The sequence below is a fragment of the Coccomyxa subellipsoidea genome (genome assembly GCF_000258705.1).
Source record: "Coccomyxa subellipsoidea C-169, whole genome shotgun sequence".
In the NCBI taxonomy this organism is placed as follows: domain Eukaryota; kingdom Viridiplantae; phylum Chlorophyta; class Trebouxiophyceae; family Coccomyxaceae; genus Coccomyxa; species Coccomyxa subellipsoidea.
The window spans coordinates 852092-870938 of NW_005178030.1; the positions used below are offsets into that span (position 1 = coordinate 852092).

The 18847-nt window shown below is 52.5% G+C and overlaps 6 protein-coding genes across 6 annotated transcripts; 4 read left to right on the plus strand and 2 right to left on the minus strand.

The window, feature by feature from the left end:
* Positions 1-392: 392 nt before the first annotated feature.
* COCSUDRAFT_83519 (hypothetical protein) lies at positions 393-2479 on the plus strand (the record flags this gene model as incomplete). Its single annotated transcript, XM_005645782.1, has 5 exons — positions 393-473; positions 611-775; positions 1433-1645; positions 1860-2120; positions 2318-2479. The coding sequence occupies 5 exons, from the start codon at positions 393-395 to the stop codon at positions 2477-2479; spliced, it is 882 nt and encodes a 293-aa protein (XP_005645839.1).
* Positions 2480-2982: 503 nt separating this feature from the next.
* On the plus strand, positions 2983-3306 carry COCSUDRAFT_17941 (RNA-binding domain-containing protein; the record flags this gene model as incomplete). The annotated part of the gene is made up of 1 exon (XM_005645625.1): positions 2983-3306. One exon carries the CDS (start codon positions 2983-2985, stop codon positions 3304-3306), a length of 324 nt encoding a protein of 107 aa, XP_005645682.1.
* Positions 3307-6188: 2882 nt separating this feature from the next.
* On the plus strand, positions 6189-8127 carry COCSUDRAFT_57056 (hypothetical protein; the record flags this gene model as incomplete). The annotated part of the gene is made up of 4 exons (XM_005645626.1): positions 6189-6249; positions 6398-6505; positions 6937-7126; positions 7953-8127. The coding sequence occupies 4 exons, from the start codon at positions 6189-6191 to the stop codon at positions 8125-8127; spliced, it is 534 nt and encodes a 177-aa protein (XP_005645683.1).
* A 1169-nt stretch (positions 8128-9296) lies between these two features.
* COCSUDRAFT_67097 (HCP-like protein) lies at positions 9297-14150 on the minus strand (the record flags this gene model as incomplete). Its single annotated transcript, XM_005645627.1, has 10 exons — positions 13788-14150; positions 13596-13684; positions 12991-13262; positions 12513-12683; positions 12008-12191; positions 11580-11763; positions 11276-11376; positions 10859-10994; positions 10142-10361; positions 9297-9690 (listed from the first exon to the last, which is right to left on the minus strand). Exons 1-10 carry the CDS (start codon positions 14068-14070, stop codon positions 9297-9299), a joined length of 2034 nt encoding a protein of 677 aa, XP_005645684.1. The 5' UTR covers positions 14071-14150.
* Positions 14151-14280: 130 nt separating this feature from the next.
* On the plus strand, positions 14281-16342 carry COCSUDRAFT_48293 (hypothetical protein). The gene is made up of 4 exons (XM_005645628.1): positions 14281-14613; positions 14976-15101; positions 15266-15457; positions 15674-16342. The coding sequence occupies exons 1-4, from the start codon at positions 14326-14328 to the stop codon at positions 15770-15772; spliced, it is 705 nt and encodes a 234-aa protein (XP_005645685.1). The 5' UTR covers positions 14281-14325; the 3' UTR covers positions 15773-16342.
* Positions 16343-16439: 97 nt separating this feature from the next.
* On the minus strand, positions 16440-17959 carry COCSUDRAFT_54138 (hypothetical protein). The gene is made up of 5 exons (XM_005645629.1): positions 17636-17959; positions 17342-17476; positions 17162-17224; positions 16993-17057; positions 16440-16729 (listed from the first exon to the last, which is right to left on the minus strand). Exons 1-5 carry the CDS (start codon positions 17678-17680, stop codon positions 16639-16641), a joined length of 399 nt encoding a protein of 132 aa, XP_005645686.1. The 5' UTR covers positions 17681-17959; the 3' UTR covers positions 16440-16638.
* Between the last annotated feature and the right edge of the window lie 888 nt (positions 17960-18847).

Here is an 18847-nt window from a genome sequence, read left to right on the forward strand (position 1 = left end):
TGCAGTGAGGCTTGGGCGGCATGTATACATTGCCAGCACAGGCGATGGATGCATTGTAGAGCTAGAGTTGCCTGCATGCAATCTGGTCCAGAAGCACCAATTCTTCACCTCCAAAGAGCACATCAATGCCCTGGCACCCGTAGGCAATGACTCCCTCTGGGTGCTGCTTCACAACCGGGGAGAGGTAATAATCTTCCCACACTTGCATGTTACATTTTCTAGCTCTATCAAGTGATGAACGGTATCTTGCATCATGTGGGTGCAATCATTAGCCCTCCGCATGTGTTGGTGCGCAGAGTGATGTGGTTCTGGTTCACCCGAGTACGGGCATGGAAGCTGTCAGGCACAAGCATGTAGGCATGCATGCCCATGGCTTGGTCATCTGGGGAAGCATGCTGCTCACCCTTGATTCTGGACGCGGTGCTCTGGTTGCTGTTGAGAGCGTGACGGGCCAGAGACAGAAATTGTGGCAGGTGCGGAGTCGATCCTTTCCCTGTTGCTGCGCATTCTTCTCAAATGTCATGCCAGGAGGTACAGAGACTACCTTTGAAAGTTTTCTTTGCACTCCCTGATCATGCAGCAGAAGGGATCACAAAATGTTCTGGTGCAGGCCCCAGGGGGGGATGTTTTTCTCAAAGGGTTGGCCGTCGTTGACAACATTGTGTACATTGGCGTGAGCCCCCTGGCTGAGCGCAGCATGCGAGCTGATCCTGGGCTCGACTGCCAGCTTGCAGCCTTCCACCTCATTGAGGAGCGCTTGCTGTGGATTCGCAAGGTACTACCACAGCTGACAAGACACTCGATCCAGGTGTTCAAAAATTTGGCAAATGGCAATCATGCATGATCAAGACAGCAGGACAGTGCTGAGAAGGCTGATGCTGGACCGCAGGTGCCAACACATGGGCTGCTGAATACCATTGCTGCGCCGCATCTGTCTGAGGCATCTCCTTACAAAGCAGTATCGACAGGGCAGGCCAAGCCAGGAGCTGCAGCTCCTTTGGGTGAAACCTGGAGCAGGGTTGTGATAGGTTGCTGATTGCTTTTAGTTCCAGCTTTAAGTATGGACTTTGAGGGCCCTTCTGTGCTAACTCAGAGGACAGTGCAACGATTGGGGGATATTGGGCCAGTGGGCTGCCGCACCTGAAGAGTACCTTGAAGAGCAATTGGGATCCTTCCAAGGCAGACCCTGAGTCTCTTGCAGGCATCCAACTTGCTCTCCTCAAAGTTGACAGTTCCAGGCTGAAGGTAATCCTTTATTGCTTGTCCTCCCACTGGCAGCATGCTAGCCAGCACATCCATTGACACTGTTAAAACTGATCAGAGTATGTGACTGCCAGTACCCATGTGCCAAGGACCATGATGATGGCTTGAATTTGGGTGAATACTTTGTCTCTTGTTATGGCAGAAAATAGACTCATGATGGGCGTTGCAGGCAGCCATTTTGGAGCAGGGAGAGGCGCTGTGGGATGCTACAGAGCAGCGGCGCAGCAATGCATATCTGAAAGGGCGCGCACAGAACACCCAGCGCTACAAGCCTGGCACCCAGGAGGTGCTGCTGATGTTCTCTGACAAACAAGGAGGCGCCATCTATCGCTTCCCATACTACGATCGCCTCAAGAAGGCCTTGGAACCCCTCCTTGAACAGGTATGATGCACTCTTGACAAGCTGATTTCACCAGCACCTTGCTTGCACTAGCACATCATATTTCATGCCGTTCATTATGTCTGCTTGTCTCTCAATTTAGGCCACTCTCAGTGCAAGCCACTAACAGCAGCTTGCTGTACACAATGCAAGCCAGGTCATACAGCGCAGCTTGGAGATGCTTACTGTCACATTATCCTCAAAATTGTCTGCGCAGGTGCTGGGCAGGAGTGACATGGGCAAGATATTGCGGCTGCATTTGGCACGCGTGCTGCCGGGCAGTCTCATACATATCCACCGCGACCAGGGGGGATACGTTGAGCGCGGGCACCGCATCCATGTTCCCCTACAGGCTGACCCGTCCACGCTGGCGTTCCTGTCCTGCCCCACTGCACGGCCCCACGCCATACCTGCTGCTGTGACGGCCTCAGAGGCACTGCAGCTGGGATGTCTGCCACTGCAGATTGAAGAGGGTCTGGTGAGCCTCTCACTGAGACGATTATCACTGTCCACATTTTGGACAGTATATTGAAATAATAATTGAAAGCACCAAGCGTTCCCTAAGGCTCTGGTCCAGCTCACCAGGCTCTAATGGCCTTAAAGTCTAGATGCCAACAAGGGAGCTTGCTGGATGGACAGTACCATTAATGATCATGCATGTCATGTGGGGCTCAGGTCTTCGAGATCAACAATGCTGTGGCGCATCTGGTCCACAATGATGGGAACATGAGTCGGATACATCTGATTGTGGACGTGGCAGAGCATGCTTTGCCGCCTGCCAGAGCCCTCGAGCCTGGGCAGCAGTGTGCTTACAGGAGGGACACCATTGTTTGCTGAAATTGCTAGGCAAATGTTGCATGTGAGCCTTGTACATTGCAAGGGTTTGGAGGACGGGGCCTTCAGCCATCCTCATGATTTCTGCATAGATATAGAGAGAGAAAACTGTCAGCTGGGAGATCATTAGACACAGGTGCAGCCTCCTTTCTTGTGAGTTCCTGAGGCCCTGAGGCGTCTGCTCCTAGAGCTCTGCCAGATCAGTGATCAGAGAGATTTAGATCTCGAATTCCGACTTTTTACATTGCTCGAGGGGCAAATAAGTGTGAGATCATTCTGAAGGGAGGAGCAAGGAACTGTTGACATGAGCGATCTCAATCTTCAAAAGTTCAACCATTGCATTCTAAGCAAAACGCATGCATGCACACACAACACATGCAAGAATGCCTAATTGGGAGACAGTCTTCTGGTGCCGTCTTTCCTGAATTTCTTGGGATCCAGAATCACGATCAATTGTCAGAAACCAAGTAAAGTTGGCTTTGATCGCACTTGTTTATGAGAGCGCTATGGATTCTCGTGCGAGAAGCGCAAAGCGAGATTGCAACGTGCACGCAAATCTGTACGTGAGAAACCTCCCAAAGGACCTTGATGAGGGCACATTGCAGCAGCTATTCCAGAGCTTTGGCCCCCTAGAATCCTGCAGACTGGTCAAAGAAGCCAGCAGTGGAATATCCAGGGGCTACGGCTTCGTTAGATTTTCCTCTGTGAGTGCTGCTGAGGCGGCCATCAAGGCATTGAATGGAGCTCGTCTGAGCTCGAATATATTGGAAGTACATCATGCAGAGAAGGATGCAAGCCCCACAGGCCCAGGTAATTTCCAGCCAACATAAAGACAATTTTGAAATTAGTGAAGAGTGTGATCATCAGTCAGACGTGGTCAAAAATACATTCACAGCAGTATTTCCTCTGGAAGTGCAGGGCACAATCGGAGCCCATCAGACAATTTGTACTGCAAGAACCTTCCAGCGGACTGGGGAAGCAGTGACTTGGGAAAGCAGGTCAGCACGTTTCCCATGTTCCTGATCCTGAAAATATCAGACAGCCTGACTGCCAGAAGCGGCCAGAGAGGAGGATGCACATTGGAGCTCAGACAATGCACTGAATGGCCTGGAGTGCCTCATTGTCCTGGCTGTTACCCAAGAAGCGGCGCAAGAATTGATGTGTTTGATGCAGGAGCTGGGAAAGCTTTTCTCTGCACATGGCACTGTCAAGGAGTGCAGGTGACGAGGCTTGCCAGTGCTGATTACCTGTGCAAGCCTCTGCTTGCAAGCTAATTACAAAACATTTGCATGCATTCTGATTAAGGCATGCATCATGGGCTACTCTATTGGTGAAGAAAGAGTGCATGCAGGATATTCCCTCCAAGCACAAATGCTGCAGCAGCCCAGGAGGGCGCATGTGCTCTGGTGCGCATGGGTTCTGCAGATGAGGCGGCTCGTTCAATGGAGTCCATCAACAGCTGGGCAGCATGCACAGGCACTGGCACAGGCGGCCACCCCATACTTGTGCGCTATGCCGACACTCCTGAGGAGAAATCCAGGTTGGTAACCTTTTCTGTGAGTCAGCAACTCATGTTGTCATCCCATGCCAGGCCATGCCGTGGCGTCTTAGTACAGTGACATCATGCATGCATGCATCTGAGCATACTTCACAACCTCTTCCATCGCTTGCTCCCTCAATGCAGTACAGTGAAGGACATATACTGCATCATGTCCTCGATGTATGAGAATCGCCTATCAGCTGTTCCTTGCACTCCTGCACAAGAGCAAGGAACAGGATTGCAACCTTTCCTGGTGCTGCATTGGCAGGAGGCAGGCAAAGCGCTTCAAGACAACTTGTGTCAGCCCACACAGCCAGCACATACCACAGGACGCGCATGTGCATGCCGGCCTAATAGCCGCCCCTTCAATGATTTCCAGACCCACCTCTGTCCTGGCCCCTGCGCAGCCCTTCCACTACAGCGCACAGCCACAGCAACCTTTTGGGACGCAGGACCACGCAGCAGCCGGCATATTTGGTGCGCATGCTTGCACACAGGCACCGCTGCATTTTCTTTCATGCAGAATAAATATGCTGGCTGGTTGAGTGGGAGAGCAAGAAAGGCCTGACACAGAGTCAGCGTCAATTGTTAGTCCGCCCAATCTAGAGGAGCACCTGAGAAAGGTGGGACAGTCGTGTTATGGCCTGCCCAAATGTAAATCGAGCTGCAAAAACAGGGGCTGGGGAGCTCGAATCAGCAGAGTTCAAAGGCAGATGAAAAATAGAGACTAGGAGTTGCTCAAGCAAGCCTACGTGCGGGCCACTCTAGTTGTCAAGTCAGTGCTGTGGCTGAAGCAATTCTTGTCAGTGCAGGCTATCCATATGGGTATGCACCAGCCACAGCATACAACCAGCAGCCTTACCCGCCGTCGCATACTCAGCAGACAGCCTGCAATGGCACAAATGCTCCCTTGGCCCACCAAGCAGCAGGAATTACATCCCAGCAGGTGAACTCTGCAGGAACCTCTGCTCTATATGTTGATCAACGCTCATGAGCAAAGAGGACAGAATGCACTTTCTAGCATATGGTTTCTGGGTCGAGAGCCCTGCAGAGATGATCTTGAGCACTTTCTCCGGACGGCAGGCTCCTGTTCAAGGCCACTCTGGCGCACAGCAAGAGTGCGCATCCCTGTACATCAAGAACCTGCCCCCTGGAGCAGACAAGCTCTACCTGTACGAGCGGTTTGCACGCTTTGGCGCCGTTTTGAGTGTCAAGGTGACCAGCTGCTGCAGATCCGACCATTGAGCTGATGGCTGCATGCTTCCACAGAACAGTAACGGTAGAATGGACAAAGAAATATTTTGAGTTGAAAGGATTATGGCTTACAGCATAAGAAAGGTCCTCTACGAAGCTTGCGCATAGGCTGACATCTGATTTAAGTCTGCGGATGGCAACGACATCCTTTGCAAGGCTGGTGTTATACATCAGTAGTCTTGATTCCGTTCCATTTGTCTTGGCCATGGCAGGTCATGACGGATCATGCCAGCGGCAGGTGCAAGGGTGTGGGATTTGTCAACTATGCGACGCAGGACGCTGCATGCGTCGGGATTGCAAGCATGCATGGAACTGCTGTGGATGGCGGGGTGCTGCATGTGAGCCTCCAGCGGCAGAAATGAGAGAAAGCTGAAAGCTTGCAGCATAGAATCTGGCTTGAGAATATCAAACATGCTGATATTGATATGATGAGCACTGCATGCTGAGCAACCTCTTGTTACTTTGCCAGAGCTGCTGAGTCAGCTGTGAAAATGCATCTGCTGTCCATAACACTCTCTCATGCGACATATTTCTGGTCACGCTGACGAGCCTGTAAAATGGTGGAAGAGCTAAAGTAACCGGCTTTCACGCAGAAAGGACTCATGATCATGGATGTTGAGGGCATGCCGATCGTCTCGATCGGGTGTTAGCAATACTTTCCGTAAACGTCGTTGAAGGTTGCGATCTGCAAGACGCGTGCCAAAGTTGTTATGCACCTTGTCCATACGAAGCTCTGGTGTTCAAGCCACTGAACGTGCCTGACGATCAATGCTGAAAAGCAGAAATGATAGTCGATGACTGGCATACTGTTCTGCAGGATAGGTCAGCATGAAGCCAAGCCAGCGGGTCTTCCTGTGTTTTCTGGTGGGAATAGCGAGTGTCGCTGCCATTTCATGGCCTGCTTGCGACAGGACAGACATGGCCTGGACAACAGACACCCCCAGGCTCACTGGGCAGTACCCCTTCGCCAGCCTGCTCTGTGCGCCCTCAATCCCACTGCATGAGCCTCCAGGGCTCATGCAGAGAGCAATTCTGCATTTGGAAAATTTAGCAAAACATACGATTTATTTTAGCTGCTGAGCTGCATGCTTGATCAAGCATCATGTGCGTGCTGTGATGCTTTGCAGTGACATGCTCGGGCAACCTGAGCATTGAGGGCAATCCGCTCGATGCATGCCTCAGCTTTGGGACGGTCTGCGGCCACGACGCCGCCCGCGCTTTCTGCCGCTACTTGGGTGAGGCCCCTGACTTGATACGACCCTGACTTGTGGTGGGCTGATTGCTCAAAAATCTGAGGGCCTTTGCATACTTGAGGCTCCAGTGCATGCAAATCTGCTAGTTTGGCCGCAAAAACTGCGACCGTTACTTGCACCACTGCGCAGCATGCATGCTGATCTTTCAAAACCTTGAATGCCTTTTCACGTTTGAGGCTGCAGTGCATGCTCATCTGCTTCTTTCCATGAACTGCGGCCACTGCTTGCTCCACTTCTCATCATCGCATGCTGATCTCCTAAAACCTGAGGGCCTTCTCATATTGGAGGCTCCAGTGCATGCACATCTGCTGGTTTCCTCCAACTATTTTTCAATACGCACCATTGCTTATTGCTCAATGCACTGTCCATGCGTTGTAAAGGAGGAAGCTGAGAAGAAAAGGGTGCATGGGCAGGTTGGGACGGCGTTGCAGATGACAGCTTTGTGGCGGTTCCGGCAGCTGGCCCCACGCGCGCACTGTCAGGCGAGTGGTGCGTGTCGCCGGGGCAGTACGTTGTTGCCTCCAACATCACAGAGGCCGGGCAGATCAAAAAGGTCGACGGCGTTCCCTGCAGCCGCCTGGACGGCGTCACATGCTTCCGCAGGTGCTGCACTCTTCCTCTGGCATGTTTTGAGCAGCGCATGGAGCTTGGGGGCTTTGTTTCAGTATTGCCATACTGGTTGCCGTCCATAGCTCGGAGCAGGGCAGCAATTGTGCTGTGGTTAGAAGATATTGGCGTTCTGCCCTTTTTCTGTGTTTCTTGACATCATCAGACACATCAGACAGAAGGATCATACACATCTGAATAATTGGTCAACGAAGGCTTCCATCAGACTCTTGAGGTATCAGGTGCCCCTTCGGACGCGGGCTGACAGGATCTATGCTATGAATGCCATGTCAGGTCTGACCTGGCGCGAGAGTGAATGCACTCCCAGCGTCTGCCCACGGGGAGGGCTAACACAGGGTCAGAGCAAGGCCGAGGCACATTTGCACACCGCCGCAAAATTCGATCTTGTCACAAGCCTGGCGTGTAAGAGGAAAAGCAATCGCCATATATGTGGTGCATATTAAGTCCTGGAATGACTATGTTAGGAAAGACTTGGATAGTCTTGGGTTGGCCCTGACATGGTGGAAAAGGTGCCAAGATAGGCCGAGCTGGAAGGCTGTCATAGAAACGCTGCTGCGACGCACCTAAGCCAACTGTGGCTTGGATAGGCGTGTAATAATAATAATAATATATGTGGTGCAGAAGTCCTTGATAAAGCTGCATGTGCAAGGCACGGCATGGCCGGGATCTGAGCACTGCTGGCAGCGGGGACCAGTCTGGAGGAGCTTGGCTGCCCGAGTTTCCCCTGTTTACTGACACTGGGGGACTTGATCAGGAACTCTGAAGAATAGCCAGTTGCATGACACGAGGATTTGCTATGCAGGCGTGAGGTATTTGCGAGCTGGCTGGCCGCCAACGTGCCCAGCTCTGTTGGTCAGTCTCTGCCGCTACCGCTTGAAGGAGTGCCACCCGCTCCCAAAGTTCCTGGCAGCCCTGTGCCAGCTACGATCATCATTGCCAGGCCCATCGCCCTGGGACGCAGGCTGCTGCAGGGCTAGGCGTGCTGTGTCCATTGCAGAAATAAAGAGCTGTGGCAAGACTATCGATCCAGCTTTGCAAATTTGTGAAGGACAAGTGTTGTTGCTAGCACTGCCTTCCGCTTCCATGTCTAATGTGGGCTGTGAGATGCTGGCTAGAGAAAGATGACATGATCCTGTGAGTGACTGGGCCGTCCAGTGCCCGAGGGCTCTGGGGCTGTGTAGGGTGTTGGCAAGCTGAACAATCGGCATTGTTGGCCTCTGGTGGATGCAAGAAGATTGCAAGAAGACTGCAATAATTGAACTGTTGCCGTGTGATTGGAATAGCTGAGATGTTTGACACTAGACCAGTGACCCATTCAACTTTTGAGTGTACACATGTGCTGAGTGCTGAGTGGGCTCTGAGGCTACCTTCCCAGGACGATTGGACCTGTGAGCTTCCTGTTGTGTGGCAATTGGCACTATTTTCTGCTGATTTGCAACGACATTGTGACTGTTTTTATGGACTCTGATGCCAAAGCGTTGTCAGTGGAAGCCTTTCCTTGATCTGTGGCCCTGGCCGTTGTACTGCCAGCCGTGGTATGCACATTGAATGTCACAGTCCTTGACGCGCCCCTCTGCAAGGTTGCATCACCAGAGCAGTCGGCTTGAAAGTATGTGTGTGGGCTGCATTTAGATTGCCCTACTACTGATACCCTGGTCCCGATGCGTAGAGCCTTCACATGTACCTGAGAGTGGTGCATATCGGTGAGAGCATCGATCAGCCACGCAGTTCCATTCCCCATCAGCCCCTTGCCACAGGACAAGTTTCTTCCCCAGGAGCGTCACTGAACTTGGCTTGGACCCATCGACGTCGGCCAAGATCGCCACCGGTTACTAGTTGCGCTCCCAAGAGAATTTGTCGCTCCCTGCTTTACAGTGGTGTGTGGGCATCATGTGCATTGTCTTGCCTGCATGCATTGTCTCGTTCCTCCTTCGATCTTCAAATATTTTGATCAAGTTGCAGCTTTAAATGCTGCTAGCACCATCATCCATGCACATCCGTGAAGTCCCACACTTGAGCACCCAAATTTTACGGCCCCATCCCACCTGCTTCCTTTGACAACTGGAGCTGTCCAGCAGGATATCCAACAACAACAATATGAAGAAAAGTAATCACAGTCTTATAGCTCGCAGCGCTGCCCACAGCATCACCGTCTCCTCGCAGCCGCGTTCCGCGAGCGACTCCGCCGAAGCCACATGACAATCCACAGCGCGCCCAGCAGCACGCAGATGTTAGTGAAGTCCTGGCGGACCCCCCCGTCGGACCCCCCGCCGGGGCCCCCGCCAGGCCCCCACCCGAAGACCACCCTCGCGCGCAGCCAGCAGAAGGCCAGCAGTGGCGCTGCCCTATGGGCGGAGTCCGGCGCGCGTTCGACAGCGTTCCAGTACAGCTCGAGAGCGCGGCTGGCATTGACGCGGGTGCCGCAGCCGGTCGCGTGCATCCATGCCAGCGCTGTCATGCCCTCTATGTCCCCCCGCTCGGCCGCCTCCTCATACAACACCAGCGCCCTGCTGTGATTCGCGCCCCCCGGGATCCCGTACCTGCATCACAAAATCTCTGCTTGGAGCGGTGCCCACTATTGTCCTGTCCGCTCTGTTATGACATGTGCTCAACCTTACCTGGCGCGGCTCAAGTACATCGGGAACATTTTTATGGAGACATTTCCAGCACGATGTGATCAACAATAGAAAATGTGCCTGCCAGTGCTTTCAGGAATGATCAATCCCTCCGCCAATACAGCAATCTCAGCATCCACAAGCAAATTTCTTGCTGGAACCCACCAGGCACATCAGGTCATAGCATGTAACCAGCATGAGTTCATGAGGACCCCTCTGCACTTTCCGTGCAGGCGAAGGAGCTCGCAATTGGGCTGGATTGAGTCCTGGCTACAGAAGGTGGTAAAAATACAAAACCAGACAACTCTGCGGAGCGTAAACAAGTCTTCTGCAGGCACGGCAGTTTCAAAAGGAGTGGCGCCAAAAGTTTGCGCACCTGTCCCCGTGGAAGATGACTTCAGCGGCGTCGACGAGGCCGTCGCCGTACTGGTGCTCGATGGCGCCCGCGCGCAGCAGCAGGTCCAGCGCCATCGCGTTGGCATCCGCACCCCTGTAGCCGCGGCCGCGCCGCAGCAGGAACGCCGCGTTGTGCATCGCAATTGGACTGCCCTGCTCCGCCGCCATTGCCAGCATTACCAGCGCCTTCCAATGATCCCCTGCCGCCCGTTAGGAATGTTTAAATCCGATTTTTTTTTTGCAGTCCGCCCAATACTGGGGACATGCTCGCCAATTTAGGGAGCCAGGATATGGCCTGCCCACATTAAACCAAACTGCCAGGAAGAAGGGCTGGGGAGCTCGAAACAGCAGGAAATCGACAGATCGATGAATGTTGAGGACAAAATTTGATCAAGCATCGGCGTGCGGACCATCTCTGTGAGTATAAATACTGTTCCACCCAACTATCAGCCACCTTCAGCATGTCTGGAATGCGCCTAGCTCCTCTTGGCAGGGACACTTTGTCGAGATATTTGATGGTAAGAAAATACCATCCGCTCATCATATGGGATCCCTGGCAGTCTAGCGCAAAGAGCTCTCCCGGAGAGCCGCCACAGAGATTCAGAGAGTAGACTGCAACAACAATTGCTGCCAAATTCAGAGTCCAAAGGACTTCACAACCCATTATGGACTCACTGGGAGGGGAAGGCTGTGGCACCTTCGTCGTGAGCCTTCACAGCGGTTTCAATGGTGGCGCTCCAGTCGCTGCGCTCGGCCAGGACCACCCTCATGTACCGCGCCGCCTTGGTGCAGTTCCGTGGCACCCCCAGCCCCGCCTCATGAATCAGCGCCAGCTGTGCGCCAGGTCATCGTGTCAGAGCACAAATTTCTTGCTGGAAGGCTTTTGTAAACAGAGCATTCATGTCTGACCGGAAGCGAATTGGGCAAAATTCACATCCATGCCATTACCAACACGATGTCAGTATTGTTTGTATGATGTTTCCAGGATGCAGGTCAATGAATACAGAAGTATGATCTAGCACCGCCCCAGCCGTTCATACTTTGAGGAGTGTATGTCAGCTAAAGGTTATGCATGGGCCACATGGTTACGTGTAAAGGGAAAGTAAGATGATACCATGTAAGGAGCTTTGTAGTGGTTCCCGGTGTAGGCGCATTGGTACTTCTCCTCCGAAAGTGTCAGATTAATCTTCTCGAGAGCCACACCCTCAAACAGCCCTGCAATTACCCACACATTATCAGACATGAGACGCAAAGGGCAGTCAAGACTTGTTTCGATTTTGAGGCAAGTGTGCATGCATTGCCTTATCCGTACTGCCGATCTCCTCTTTTGACACCCTATTGAATCAGTCTTTTTCAAGGTGATTGGGTTCCATGCCGGGCACAGCGGTCTGCAAGACAAGGCAGCCCAAAGATCTCACCACCGTAGAGGCTGCCCAGGTTGTAGCAAGCATCTGGGTATCCCATGAGCGCCGCTCCTTCATAAAAATCGATGGCTGCAGATGTGTTCCTGGGTGTCCCAAAGCCATGCATGTGCATGTAACCCAGAGCCATGAGACCGGCAGGATCCCCCAATTCAGCGGCTGCTTGATACAGCACCAGGGCCTGCATGCCCACATGACACCCTTTGTTCAAGAGTTGTGCAAGAGCTTGAATTTGCAGTTCTCCATAAGGACTGCCTCAATTACCCACTGAAGGATTGGAAAGGCAAGATGTTCGTGTGACACTTGCCTGCCACTCAGTGCATGGTTTGGAAGAGTCGTCAGCAGACAAAATTACGCAACAACAGTCTGCCCAGGACAAAATACTAAATTCGAGGACTGCCATTTCACCAACTTGTGCTTCTCACCTGCTCATAATTCTGCGGCACCCTGTCGCCATTGACGAGCCAGTTGCCGAGCTCAACCATTGCAAAGGGATCGCCCCCTGCCGCACGCGCCTGCACATTCTGCGGCGCCTCCTGGGGCCCCCTGGGGCCCCCAAGTCCGCCCAGGCCCATCAATCCCAGCGCTCCCAGAATGCCCTCTCCACCCCTGCACAGACAGTGCCACTCGCATTGTCTCTCCCCTACATTTACCATGACTTGGCCATGAGCCCTGCTGTCCATCTGGGCCGTCATTTGCTGACAGTCAAATGGCAGGCCGCCGGGGAGGAGCAAGAGACAGTGAAGTACACGGCAGGGTAGGGGATCTGAGCTGCGGAAGCTGATCGTCTGGGGGTGCATCTTTCTTCCAAGTTTTCTCTCAACTCTTTCTGATTTTCTTCTTCTTTTCTTTCTGCCGCCCAGGACAGTGGTTGCTGCAACATACCGCAGCACTCCATGAATAGTGCAGCGTCAGAGGCGGCCGGCTCACCCTGCTGCATCGTCGAGCTCCGCCGCCTCTGCAGCTCTGTCCCAGAACTTCCATGGGTAGCTGCCGTCCCTCAGCCGATGCCGCAGCAGCGGAGCCTCCATCGGCGGCATCCCCGCGTTCCCGGCCGCCTCTGCCTCTTCCAACAGCACCTCCGCCGCGTTCCTCGCCAGCCTGCATCCCAGGCAAGGCTCCAGTCACCCAGTCCTTGACTTCAACGGGTGACTAAGTTGTTGGTTGGTGGGCCTGCATCCAGACCCAGTGAATACTGGGCTCCAGGGTAGCCAATTGAAAAGAGGCCATGCACCGTAAACTGGTGCACGCCCTGGCGGTGATGCATCAGCGCAAGAGCATCCCACAGAGTTTTCCCTACCCTAGAGGTGGCAGGGAGTACTGTATCAACGGGAGATTCTGTAGGTAAGGTACATGCACAGTGTAGTAGCACCTCTGGAGGCGGCAAGGGAAGGGTTAAAAAACGGACCGCATGCCCTCGGTGCAGTTCTGCGCGACGCCGCGGCCGTGGAAGTACCGGTCGGCAAGCGCCATTTGGGCTCCGAGGTCCGTGGCTTCCATCGCCTGCCTCAGCGCATGCACTGCAAAGGCGTTGTCGCGGTGCACCAGCGGAGAGGCAACGCCGCTGGACGCCAGCGCTGCCAGCAGGAAGGCGGCCATTCCGCTGCGCAGCAGCGTGTCCTCGGATGTGTCATTGGCCCAGCCTGCTCCTGCCCAGCCATCCTCCACCCGCAATGCAGCCTGTTCCATCAAGCTTAGCTTCAGAATTAGGAGCTCCTTCAGCCCATGCATTCCTGAGTCTGGCTGGATTGTAATGTCCTAGAGGCAAAGTAATTGATAGTGGGGACTACCTACGTGGATCACAATCACGCAAACTTGTTTCAAATCACCGCTTGGGACTACTCAATTTTCAGCATCCACGTGCAGGAGCTGTTTCTGCAATTTGTGCACCCCTGTCTTTCTCCTGTCTGCCTTGCCGTGACTCATTGTGTGTTTCTCAGAAGACCGAGCCAGGCATTATCAATCTTCTGTCAATAAGATATACAGGGACAGTGAGTGCGATAGAGAGCATGCCTGGTCCCTCCTGTGCCCATGCAGCCAAATATCACCAGGTCCCAGGAAGTCGTCTAGCTCCCTGAACACCGCTAGGAGCTCCTGCACACCTGCATCGCATCGAGAAATACATTTCATTTTCTCCTCTATCAGCATTATCAATGGTGAGGAGACCAAATCTCTTTCTTGGTGGCAGAGAGGAGGCAGCCTCACTGGAGTTGATGTCCCTTTTGTCCTTATCAAAGAAGAGCCTATCTTCCAAATTGAGATATACGGGACTTCCTCGATCAACAGCAAGCTTGTCTGAATTTGGTTCAGCTAAAGGTAAATCCAGAGCAGTGCGAAGCTTCAAGGATGCACTGATGCTCTGCGCCAGATCGAGGCTATTGCGTTGAGCTTTTGTTGGCGAGGAAGTGCTTAAAAGAATCAAGAAGCTAGCCAGTAATCTGCTACAGCTCCTCAGATGCTGCCACTCAGCGGTAACGGCTTTCGACATCTGATGGATAAATCATCCCTGAACTATGTACTCAAAAGAATGTTCATGGTATTGGGATTTGATAAAGATCACCCTTTAATTTCGAAATATTTATTTTCCAAGAATGATCGCAACCGTGATGGGGATGCGGATGCGTATACGCATCACTCGCCGAGGCAGGGCTGAACAGGACAACCAGCTTCCTTCGTTTCATGTTTCATTTCTTTGAGACTTCTGTGTTGATTCCTGGAGTGTGTGCTGACCAAAGTAAGCAAAATGTCTAGCACGGGCCTGTCGCAGAGGCTAGCAAAGTTCAAGCAGAATTTCTCGCAGATCCTCGGTCCCAAACGCCAGGGTTATTCAGAGGTTGGCCTGAATCAGCCATTGGTATCATCTCACGCCCAGAGTGATGATGAGTACTTTCAAAAGCATGGCGTGCTTCGACCGGGCAGTAGGCCTCCAGCAGGTGACCAATATCAGGTTCCAGGAGAAGCATATGCTGGTCCTGGGCAGAACGCTGACATGGCATACGCAGCCAGCGCCTCCACCGCCATACCTGATGAGGTACAAACCGTCTTATTGCTTGCTCGGGAGGAATTATCGGATTGTGCTGAGCGTCGCAACTTTAGGGTCTAGCATCGGATCTTTGGCGATCATGCGCCTCAAACTCGCCATAGCCATGATCGGCATCGCTATGTGGTGATAATTTCATGGCTACTATGCCAAGACGTTTTGTGGGATGGGATGTTTTTGACAGACCTTGGTGACATTGTCTTGAGGAGCTGCTTTCGAAGCACGCTTTACGGAAATAGTGAATGTATAGGTTGGATGCAGTATCTGCTGATATAAAGCCAGAAAGTGCATTTCTCCACCACGGTTGGTATGGCTAGAGCTGATAGTGAAAGTAGATGGTATGCCTGTGACAGGCAGATGAGCTCAGGGCACTAGCAGGCCTGGCACGCGACGCTGGAGAGATCCTGTTTGAGATGGCAGCCATGCATGATGAGACGGAGGCAGCACAGGACATGCTGGAGAAGTCCCAACAGCTGGAGGTGAGCGTTTATTCCTGCATGCATTGTGACTCATAGCGATGCCTTAAATTCCATGCGGATGTGGGCTTCCTGGTGTTGGCAATGGCAACCCCATGTCGCACACACATTTGCTCAGACGCCAGCCATCGCTGACCACATGTTGATGAGTCACATTCCTTGTTCAGGCGCAACTGCGCGGTATGATTGGGGACTTCAAGGGAGGCGATGAGACGGCCGTGGCCCAGGCATTGGAAGCCTTCGACATCTTGGACATTTCTTTGACCGAGTACAAGACGGCTGTCAAGGGCGAGACGCCGTCAGACCCCACAGCACAGGCCGCCAATCAGCAGCCGCCTGCAGCTTCCAATCCCTTCCAGGTGAGCAGCCACCCGGTAGCTGCATGCGTTGAGGGAGAGTACTTAGCTGTGTGCTTTGGCGGACACAGCTTTTCCTCAGCATACAGGTGCCTGGCAGGCCAGTGTGTTTGCGCTGCTGCAAGGACACCTGCTATCAAACAGCCTGAAGGGGGTTGCACGTTCCTCGAATTGCCAGATGTACCCCTCATTCAGTTCTGACCCCACGATTCTGTGCAGGCCAACCCATTTGGAGGCGCCAGCACTGCTCCCATAATAACAGCTCCCGGCCAGAAACCCAAAGCCGATGAGGAGCCTCCTCTGATCAGCTTTGACTGATGAGACCAGCCGCTATTTTTTCTCTGATGTCCCCAAAGTGACATCGCTGTTCTTGCGTCCTCAGCAGCTGGCCAGTCCATGGAGTGCAAAGTTTCTCCATCAGGATCTGAGCGTCTGGCAGTCCAATTGTACGAGTGTTTCTTGTGGTTTGGCGCCGGACTTGTTTTGCTGGTGGTTGTGCACTGTGATAGACGGCTTGGCTGTATACTCAAGGAATGCTGCAGGAAGCATGGATTAGGTGTGCATGCAATCGTTGTGTGATTGAGCCCAACCCAAAAGTGCTGTTAATCTTTTGAAAAGCCTGTACATGTTGGAGAAGAAACTGTTGCTGATGGGATGTCGGAATCGTTGGACAGTGGGGTTTCAGGCAAAGGTCTGTCCAACAAAGTGCCTTGTGCAAAGCAGTCTTTCTAGAGATGAATTTGCAGCCAGTGCATGCAGTGCAGTTTTGCCACATTGCCATTGGTACCGAGGACCTCATTTGCCATACAGGGGCAGCCATTGCAGGGTCTTGCAACGGTGGGCAATTGCAAAATCGGTCTTATATGTAAGAACGGCAAATGCCTGTGCACTGCATTCTAGCTTCATGGTCTTGAATGTCTACGGAATTTGTTGCGTAGCGGACGAGTGCGCAGCTTGTCACACACTCCAAAACAGACCTCCAGACATGCAACTCGCCATGTGGTGTGACAATCACACATCATTGCATTGCATCTAGAATATCCTGCACAGGATGCACCTTATGGGAGGGGCTACTGCCACTGGCAGTAGGATTCCTGAAATTCATTTCCTACTGTAGGAAATGAATTTCAGTCAATGGCAAACTGCAATCTTCCTAGGGGGTGGATTATTTGCAGATTATCAATTCATCCTTTCGGTGCTGAATGGGGCAAGCCCGCTAGATGCTGATCTTGTTGTTTCAATACAAGGACGAGATCCGATTCAATGCTCTTTAGCCTGCATTGCCACATGTGCACAACACTGTCAAAAGGCTCGAACATTTGAATGCAGTTTGCTCCAAACTGGTTCAAGCAATCATCAGCAGACGCTACCCAGGTTGTGCCATCAGACGCCAAAGCTGGACATGGGCTGATGGACAAGGGCACTACATATTTGGATGTTACATCAACCGGTGCTGAACAAAGGTGCACAGGCCATCAGACACGACAGAGGTCGCCTACAGGGGCGGTGTGCAAGGTCTATGGCCGGTTGAGGCTCACCGATTCAGCTTGTTGCGCAGGTCATGCAGTCGCTCAACTGCACTGCTTAATGCTGCTTGCTGCTCCTGTACACATGTTCCACACTGCATGATCACCAGCTGCAAGTGCCTGTCAATCTTACATAAAAACCCCCAAGATATCCGGGCACAGGATCGCACTTTGAGCATACCTGCTTGCAGTCCAGGACACGGTTGCGCAGATTCAAGGCGGACAGTCTATGTTGGGCCACAACCTGGAGACTGGGACCAGTCCAAAATCAGCTTTAACCCAGCCGAAGGTAAAGGAGCCTTGCAATATTTGCAATTCGTGGCAGCTGGAATTCGTTCAAGACCATTAGTCGAGATCTCACCTGCTGGTTAGTCTGCAAAATTGGTCTAGAAAGTGTCTGTAGACTCTCCAATGTTCTCAAGAATCCATCACATGCCTTTGACAGTTCCTCGCTCCTGTCCACCCAGTCTTGTTGAAGCAAGCGGATTCGGCCTTCCTGCAAGTTAATGAGTGTCATCTTGACTTGCATGAGGGACTGAGAGGTAGGCAATACAAGGTGGTGATGGTTCTAGTTCGGCTATTTCTCGACGTTCTCGACCCGGCCACACAAGTGGTGCCCCACGTTTTGTCGCAGGTATAGACACGGAGATCTTACCTCGGCCAGCATGACATCTCGCAGCATGTGATGCTGCAGCAGCATGCAGCGGTTTTCAAGGGCGCCACTCAATGGCTCGGTGAAACGCCAGCAAGAGAGGGTGTAGCATGTAGCCAAGGGCACATGGCTACATGGGATCTTGTTTGAATAGACTAGACATCATTTGGGTGAGGAGATGCTACGAAAAGATCAATACATAGCATTTAGGCAGTCCCTGAACGACCCACAGCCTGGCACATCGGCCCTGGGAAGCTATGCTTTTGAGAACTCGTATTTGTCAGTGGGTAAACCTTGTCTCAATGGTCATAGGAGGCAAAAGATTCAATTTTGCGCTGTTAGCGACCGATGCATCCATCTGCCCTGAAACTGGAGTCACCTAAAAGTGCATAGCGCCTCGCGTGGAGCAGAGAATGAGCACAGTTTCGCGTCATCTTCTCTTTTCAGCGAGCAAAACGCGTTAGTAACCGGTAAAGTCTTTACAGCAGTGGCAGCACCAATTTCTGGTGTGCACTTGGTGTGAGATTGTCTTTCGAGTCGACATTACTGGTGATAACAGACCTCTTCTGCACTGTCACGGCCCAAAGAAGGCCTCCCGAACCAAGACTTGCCGAGATTCGCCGTTGGTGTAGAATAGCTTCCCGAACGCGCCGCACCTGCATGTGAGCCGGCTATTTCTCCCATTTTACAGCGGAGACCGTGCAGAGCTTGTAGTCTCAGCGGACGTGCCCCTGATCTGTAGGGTCATAGCAAGCCGCCCGTCCACCATCGCGGGACATGCACCTCTCTGCTTTCTTCCGCCGGTGAGGGTGTTGTAAGTCTTGGATACCGATAATGGGAATATAGAGCTATAATTTGCAAAAGCTAGCGCATGCTTTTCCCTGCATGCTGTGTAGCTTGCATGGCAGACTTTCGATGGGATGGTGCTGAGAGTCAGACCGACCCGGAGACAAGCGAGGGAACTTGCATCTAGTTGTCTTGCGCGATTGGCAAGGTGTTACTGCATTGACAGCCGCTTTCTGGGTCTTTATACGGGGCTTTGCTGGCGATACCGAAATTTTAACTCGAGGGATGGCGTCATCCTGGGCACCCATCCTTGTTCAGAGGGTACACTGAGTTTTAGTCACGTCACTTGATGATGTCAGAGATGGAAATTTAGTGTTGGGACACACAAAATGCTTCAGGGTCACCTTGCAATTATCCTGAGAAGGGCGC

What these genes read in the sequence shown, in the direction of transcription:
- COCSUDRAFT_54138 (XM_005645629.1), bottom strand. Translation starts at nt 17,680, where the DNA reads ATGCTGCTGCAGCATCACATGCTGCGAGATGTCATGCTGGCCGAG. An exon ending in TTTTGCAGACTAACCAGCAG is followed by an intron (nt 17,225 to 17,341) that starts GTGAGATCTCGA and finishes CCCAGTCTCCAG; the next exon opens with GTTGTGGCCCAACATAGACT. An exon ending in CTGCGCAACAAGCTGAATCG is followed by an intron (nt 16,730 to 16,992) that starts GTGAGCCTCAAC and finishes GTGGCAATGCAG; the next exon opens with GCTAAAGAGCATTGAATCGG.
- COCSUDRAFT_48293 (XM_005645628.1), top strand. Translation starts at nt 14,326, where the DNA reads ATGTCTAGCACGGGCCTGTCGCAGAGGCTAGCAAAGTTCAAGCAGAAT. An exon ending in CCACCGCCATACCTGATGAG is followed by an intron (nt 14,614 to 14,975) that starts GTACAAACCGTC and finishes TGCCTGTGACAG; the next exon opens with GCAGATGAGCTCAGGGCACT. An exon ending in CAGCTTCCAATCCCTTCCAG is followed by an intron (nt 15,458 to 15,673) that starts GTGAGCAGCCAC and finishes GATTCTGTGCAG; the next exon opens with GCCAACCCATTTGGAGGCGC.